Source organism: Grus americana, chromosome 6 (assembly GCF_028858705.1).
Source record: "Grus americana isolate bGruAme1 chromosome 6, bGruAme1.mat, whole genome shotgun sequence".
In the NCBI taxonomy this organism is placed as follows: Eukaryota; Metazoa; Chordata; class Aves; order Gruiformes; family Gruidae; genus Grus; species Grus americana.
In genome coordinates this window covers 10638410-10645378 of record NC_072857.1, presented here as the reverse complement: position 1 = coordinate 10645378, position 6969 = coordinate 10638410, and the positions used below count along the sequence as shown (strand labels likewise).

At 64.7% G+C, this 6969-nt stretch overlaps 1 protein-coding gene across 1 annotated transcript; it reads left to right on the top strand.

Annotated features, from left to right (window-relative positions):
* Window positions 1-289: 289 nt before the first annotated feature.
* EN1 (engrailed homeobox 1) lies at window positions 290-4561 on the top strand. Its single transcript, XM_054830368.1, has 2 exons — window positions 290-1217; window positions 3869-4561. The coding sequence occupies exons 1-2, from the start codon at window positions 542-544 to the stop codon at window positions 4183-4185; spliced, it is 993 nt and encodes a 330-aa protein (XP_054686343.1). The 5' UTR covers window positions 290-541; the 3' UTR covers window positions 4186-4561.
* The last annotated feature ends 2408 nt before the right edge of the window (window positions 4562-6969 follow it).

The window sequence follows — 6969 nt, the reverse complement described above, 5'->3', positions numbered from 1 at the left end:
TTTTTAAAAAGGGGGGGGGGAGAAAGAATTTTAAAAAAAATAATAATAAATTGGCCCGGGCGGCGTGCACCACCAGGCTGGCGGGGAAAGGCTCCGGCAGCCCGCGGAGTGGGCAGAGCGGAGCGTGACAGCGGGGCAGCGCGGAGCCGCCGCGGCGGCGGCGGGGAGATGGGCAGATTTTGACGGGTTTTCGGGGGGAGGGTTTTTTTTGGGGGGGGCGCGGTGTTGCCGCGCACCTTTTTGGTGGTGGTTTTTTTTTTTTTTTTTTGGTGGTGGAAATATAAGCTGATCGGGAGAAGGGGGAAAGAAGCCCTCGAGTGTCTCCCCGGTTTTGGATCCATCCGTGCGAGGGGGAGAAAAAAAAAATCTCAGCTCCAGCCCAACAAGTGGATTTTATTCTTTTTTTCTTTTTTTTTCTCTCTTTTTTTTTAAATTTTTTCTCCCCCTTTTCCACCCCGCCACCCACCGGCAAAGTGGGGTGGGCGTAAAGCGGGTGGGTGGGGGGGAAAAGAGGCAGCGATCTCCGTGGCGGGGGCTGAGCATGGAAGAGCCGCCGGAGGGGCACGGCCACCGAGACGCGGCGCCCGGCCCGGCGAGCAGCGGCAGCGATGGCGAGAGCGTACCCGTGTCCCCCAGCCCCGCGCCCGCCTCCCCCGCCGCGCCCTGCCCCCTGCCCCTGCCCCGCCGCCGCCACCCGCCGCCCCCGCCGCCGCCCCCGCCGCCGCCGCCGCCCCACCGCACCACCAACTTTTTCATCGACAACATCCTGAGGCCGGACTTCGGCTGCAAGAAGGAGCCGCCCGCACCGGCCGGCGGCGGAGGAGGAGGCAGCCGGGAGCGGGACGGAGACCGGGGGCAGAGCTCAGGTAGAGAAAACGTCAACCCGCTGCTGGCCCGGCCGCCCAACCCGCCCTCCCTCCTCTGCCCGGACTCGAACTGCCGTCCCGACGGCTCCGCGCCGCCGCCGCCGCCCGCAGCCGCCGCCGCCGCCGCCAAAGCCAGCCCCGCCGCGGCGGCAGCGGCGGCGTCGGGGGCGGCCAAGCCCCCCGCCGACGGGGGCGAGACTCACCCGGCGAAGTACGGGGAGCACGGCAGCCCCGCCATCCTCCTCATGGGCTCTAATAATGGAGGACCTGTTATAAAGCCCGACTCGCAACAGCCGCTGGTGTGGCCTGCCTGGGTCTACTGCACTAGGTATTCAGACAGACCGTCCTCGGGTAAGGAACCGCGGCGCATCTGGGAGCTGTTAAAATCGTGACAAGGTCGCCCCCCCCCCCCCCCCCCCCTTCCCCGCTTCCCCCTTTGCTTTGGCTCCCGGCCTGCTGAGGACCTCGCGTGGGGAGGCGCGGGGAAGGGGGGGGGTGTCCTGGGTCACCCGGGGCGAGAGGAAACGCGTCCCCCGCCACTACCACCCCTCCTTCCTCCGCCGAGTCTCCCAAATTTAAATGTGACGCCGGGCCCCGATTCGGCCGCGTTTCGATGCGGAGAGCCGGCGGGGAGCGACCCCCTTCCCGTGCCCCCCGCCCGCCCCTCCTTGCCGCAGCCCTGGGTGTTCCGCAGCGCGGCGGCGTGGGGTGGGAGCGCTGCAAAAACAGGCAGCGGATTCGACTGCTCCCTGGTTTTGGGGTTCTCCCCCCCCCCCTTTTATATTTTTTCCCTGGGTGCTGGTGGCCTTTCGAGGGTAGCGGGGAGGAGACCTTAGCCACATGTTGAGCTGCTGCTGGAGGTGCGTGGGGGTGTGTGTTTTCTCGGGAGGCGAAGAAAAAGGGGTTTTTTTAAGAAGGTGGCGGAGGGGCTGTTTATTGGGGCCTCTGCAGCGAGGCAGAGCCAGGGAGGCCCTTAGGCCGCGCATTGCCGCCGGAGCCGGTGCTCCCTGCCGTGGTTTGGGGCCCGGCTCTCGGGGGGGAACGTGCCTCTGCCCGGGGCCGCCCCGGTAGGAGCCGCCTGCTCGGCCCTCTCGGCCCGCGGCCCCGTTCTGCCGCCCCTTTCACGCTGTTTATACTCTCCCAGGTGCCCCCGGCAGCCCCTTATTTTATCACCGTTAGTTTCTATTTTTGTGATTTTTTTGAAAGAAGCGGAGGGCGAGGAGAGAGGCTTCTCCCGTTACACCCCGGACCAGCAGCCACGGACCCGCCAGCGCGGGCCGGGCCCGGGGTGGGCTCCCCTGTGCCGGCCCGGGGGGCGCGGGAACGGCTGCCCGGGGGCCGCTCCGGGACGCGGGGAAGGCGGCGCTGCCCGGCCCCGGCCCCGCTCCGCGCTGCCCGGCCTGGCTGCTCCCCGCTGGCGGTCAATGCTGCGCTATCGGCCGAGCCATCTCCATCCCCCGTTATTGACACGTCCAGCGACTTGAAACTCAGAAAAGCCACTTTGATTGACTCGGGTGATTGATGGAGTGATAGAGCTGTCAGACGGCGCGGCCCTCGCTCCCGGCCGGGCCGGCCACGGGTGTTTCGCTACCGATTCCCAGGGCCGCCGTGCGCCAGGCATTTTGCACTTGCGCCTTTATTTCCTTTTCTCCCTTTTCTCTGGGCAGACGATTATTTCTGCATGTTCTCCCCGAAGCTCCCTGCTCAGCGCAGCCCGGAGGGGAGAGGGGCGAGGGGAGGCTGCCTCGGCTCGGCCGCTCTCTTTGTTGTGCTCGGAGCTGCCCGCCGGCCCCGGCTGCTTCTCCCGGCTCTGGGGACGAGCGAGCTGCGGCGATCAGCCGGCACCCCGCTGCAAGGTGCCGGGGCAAAACTAATCACTCCCCGCGCCCTCCGCCCCTCCGCCGGCCGAGCACGGGAGCATCCCGCCGGGCCCCGTCCCCCCTCCCCGCCGGCAGCCGCCGCCGAGCCACGGGGAAAACCCCGCTCTGGGGAAGGGTTTCGCCGGGAGAGCTGCATTCGGCCTACTCGGCGGCCAGGAGGCCTCGCCGGCTCCGGTTGCTGCTGGCGGGGGGCTGAGGGCCGGGGGCCGCCCGCCGAGCCTGGCAGCTGTCGGGGGATTTTGGTAGATCCCTTTCTCCAAGGCTCCCTCCCCTCTCCGCTCCCCCCGGGCCGGGCCGGCGTACACAGGACCGGCGACAGCCCCCCCCCGCCCCTGGCCGGGCGATGGCGCCGGGATGCACCCCGGGGCCGTGCTGCTTCCCCGGCGAGCTCTGTGGCACTTCACCTGGCCCCGAACCGGCCTGGGGATGGTGTGGCGCGGGGGGGGGGCACCGCTTTCGGCGGGGCTCATGGAAGGAGCTTCAGGCGGGCCGGGGGTCCCCGGCAGGGATCGGTCGCCGGAGAGCCCGGACGACCCGAGTGGCGGCAGGGCTCCGGGGTGGCGGCGGCAAAGAGCCCCCCCGGGGCTGGGCGGCCTTGCTGAGGGGGCTGTTGTCCCCCCAGAAGAGACCGGGGTAGCCCCCGGCCAGGCTGCTGCTCCCGGCGGCTCCCCGGTGCCGGGCCGCGGGGATACTCGCCCCCCGCGCTACCCGGCGGAGCCGCTGCCCGGCCGGCGGGTCCTGGCCCCGTGTCGGGCAGAGGGACTGAGGCTCGTCCCGGCGGGGCGGGCGGAGCGGCGCCCCGACGTGTGTCGGGGCGGGGGGCGAACGGGGCGCCGCTCCCTTCGGCGGGGCCGGCTCGGCGGGGCGGCGGGGGATGCGCGGGCGGCGCGGCGCGCTCGGCCCCGGCCTCCCCTCTCCTTCCCCATCCTTCCCTCCGCCGTGCCGGGGCGGCGGTGCTGGGGTTGGGAGTGTGGGGGGGGGGAACACACGGGACCGGCAGAAATTCACCCGTCGGCCATGTTTCCCGTGGCCGGCGGGGCGGAGGCGGCGGTCGGTCGGTCGGTCTGTCGGTCGGTCGGCGGCGCGGCCCTGCCCAGCGGCGTGTGTGTGCCCTGCCCGCAGGCCCCCGCACCAGGAAGCTGAAGAAGAAGAAGACGGAGAAGGAGGACAAGCGGCCGCGGACGGCGTTCACGGCCGAGCAGCTGCAGCGGCTGAAGGCGGAGTTCCAGGCGAACCGGTACATCACGGAGCAGCGGCGGCAGAGCCTGGCCCAGGAGCTCAGCCTCAACGAGTCCCAGATCAAGATCTGGTTCCAGAACAAACGAGCCAAGATCAAGAAGGCGACGGGCATCAAGAACGGGCTGGCGCTGCACCTCATGGCCCAGGGACTCTACAACCACTCCACCACCACCGTGCAGGACAAAGAGGAGAGCGAGTGAGGCGGCGCGGCCCCCCCAGCCCTGCGCCGCGGCGCCGGCCCGCCGGCCGGGAGGCGGACAGGTGCTATTTAAAAGCAGATCTATTGTCTATCCATAGTATAAGGACTCCGATTAAGAAAAAAAAATATGAACACTTACAAAAAAAAATATCTCTATATAGCCAAACAGCATATGACCTTGTATATATTTAATTTCAGGTAAGAAATATGTGTAGCGATCTCTATTTGCTGGACAGTTTCTGTCTCCTCTTTCTCTCTTTCCCTCTCTTTTGTTCGTTTGTTCGTTTTGTTTGCTTTCCTTTTTTTCCCCCCTCGATGTCCGTTGCTCTTATTTTACAGTAAATGTCCGACTTTCCTGATCTTTCGTTTGATCTTTTTTTTTGTGTGTGAATTTCTGTCTCTTTTTTTTTTTTTCCCGAGGAAAAAAAAATTCTGATCCACAGACTGCGAGACTGAACCCGCCGCTACAAGCCAAAGATTTTATTATGTTCAGAAATCTGTAGTCTGAAATAAAGTGTAGACTGTGTTCAGGATCCGGGCTGGCTGTAATTCTTTATTTTAGTGTACGGTTGTTTGTGTATATATACACATAAATATATATAAAAATATATATATATATACACGATACACTGTGTATATAGTGCCATTTCAGTGGCGTATTTAGGTTTTGTTTTCGATGGATCGGTGCAGCAATTTTTAAACTGCTCAACCCTTGTTTAAATTCCTGAGACCTTCGATTTTAAAAATTTTTTGAATTATTTTTATTTTTCTACCCTCTTTAAAAACAAATAATTATCTTTGGCTGTTACGGTCATGCCTCGACTTCCGCATCTCCCTTTTTAACAAGATATAAAAACCGCCTCGTAATAATGGTAATAATATATCACCAGCTCCTGCAGGAAAAATGCCTGGAACCCTCTGGACGTTTTGAGCTCCAGGATGTGTTAAAAAGGGATTTGCCTGACAGCTCCTTGCCTCTCTCCGAGAGAGTCTGCTCCCATACTGAGTGTCCAGCGAGGAGCTCTCCCCGGGCAGAGGACCGGCGCGATTGCCGCTCGGCACCGGGCGCTGCGCCGCCGCTCCCCGGGCGCCTTCCCCGCTCCCTGCCCCTGCCCCTGCCCTCCGCTCCCCCTTTCAGGACTCGGGCTCGTGTTTGCCCGTGTGCGTGGGAAGCGTGGGGTCGTAGAGGGCCGTCGGCACGGCGGGACTCCCAGCTGTGGCCCCCGTTCCTCTTTTCCACCCACGCCGGTTAAATTCGCCTGCGCCCTGTCCCTGGGGCGGCTCTCTTCGCCGCCGGACGGGGCACCGACGGGCCGGGGCCGGGCCGTGCCCGTGGCTTTGTCCTCGCACCGTCGAGGGCCGCCATGCCCGGGCCTGTCGGCCACGCAAGACTTGCGTGGGGCCCCGCGGAGCCGAGGGCGGGCGCTGGGGGTTCGCTCCCCGCGGCCCCTGCAGAAGCCGGGCGCCAGAGCGGGTGGAGAGCGGCCGGGTCCCCCGACGGGGCTGTCTGTCGGCTTTTCCTCTCCTTTCTCTTTCTTTCTGCTCCTCCGAATCCCTCCCCGATGCTAGCAGCCGGCGGGGCGGAGGGGAGAAGCGGGCAGAGCTGGAGCCAGGGTGAGACCCGAGCCAGGGGAGCCCCTGTCCTGCATCCATCCCCCGCCGAGGCCATGCCCCGGGGGAGCGGGGCCGGGGCGCGGAGGTGAGCGAGCAGCAGTACACCCGGCCGGCGCAGCCTGCAGCTCGTATCAAGTCTGCAGCTTCCCCCCTCCTCGTCCCGTCGGAGGCATTAGGGGGTTTCCGTCTATGCGAGGAGAAGGGGAGCAGAGGGGCAGCGGGAGACGGCCTCTTCCGTTTTTGTTTTGCTTTTTAACAATTCCTGCTTAGCGCTGCAATTAGCTGTCACCGACCGGGGATGGAGGCGCAGGCAGGGGCTGCCCTGCCCGGCGAGAGCCCCCTGCCCTCCGCACCCGCTGCCTCCATCCCAGCGCATCCCACCCCAGCGCATCCCACCCCATCCCCGCCCAGGCCTCCGCTGCCCGCCGAGGGCTCTGCTCCTCTCTGCAGGCCGATGAGCCGGGAATACTCGGAGGGTTTAAATAAATGTTGTACAGCGCCATCTAAAGTTCTGCATTTCTTTCTCCCTCCTCTGTTTTCGATGGGATTGAAATATAAACTTAAATCTTCCGCACGGAGGAAAAGAAACCGTCCTTCAACGTGCGAGCCGCACTGCTCGGTGGGAAAGCGGTCACCCGGCCAGGGGCAGCTGCAGGGCTCGGGGGACACGGTCGGAGCCTCCCCCGGTCCCCCTTCACTTGCTGCTGTCTTGGGGACGAGGAGAGATTGGGCCCCCCCTCCCAGCTCTAATCTCAGTTCAATCCTTTGCCTCTCTCATACACCCGCCGCCTCGCACTCCCTTGGAGTTGTACAGACGAAAAATGTAATTTCTTCTTAAAAATCAGGTAATGACGCTCCCCGAGAGCCGGATCCGGCCCTGCCCTGCCGAGGGAACAGGGCACCGACCCTGCCCACGGGACACGGGTGATGCTAAGGCTGGCTTTCGGTGCTGGGCCGAGCGGGGCTGCCGGGGCCCACCGCCTCCCCCCGCCCCACCGACAGACCCCTGGCCTGCTGCCTACCTGCAGCCGGGGACAGGCTCCCGGGTGCGGGGGTTGCCTGCAGGGTGGGGGGCTCCGGAGGAGGAGGAAGATGAAGAGGGGTTTCCTCAGTCGCGGGGTGTCTGGCCAAGCCCAGCTGAGCTGTACAAGTCAGGAATAAAGACGATGGG

What these genes read in the sequence shown, in the direction of transcription:
- EN1 (XM_054830368.1), top strand. Translation starts at nt 542, where the DNA reads ATGGAAGAGCCGCCGGAGGGGCACGGCCACCGAGACGCGGCGCCCGGC. An exon ending in TTCAGACAGACCGTCCTCGG is followed by an intron (nt 1,218 to 3,868) that starts GTAAGGAACCGC and finishes CCCTGCCCGCAG; the next exon opens with GCCCCCGCACCAGGAAGCTG.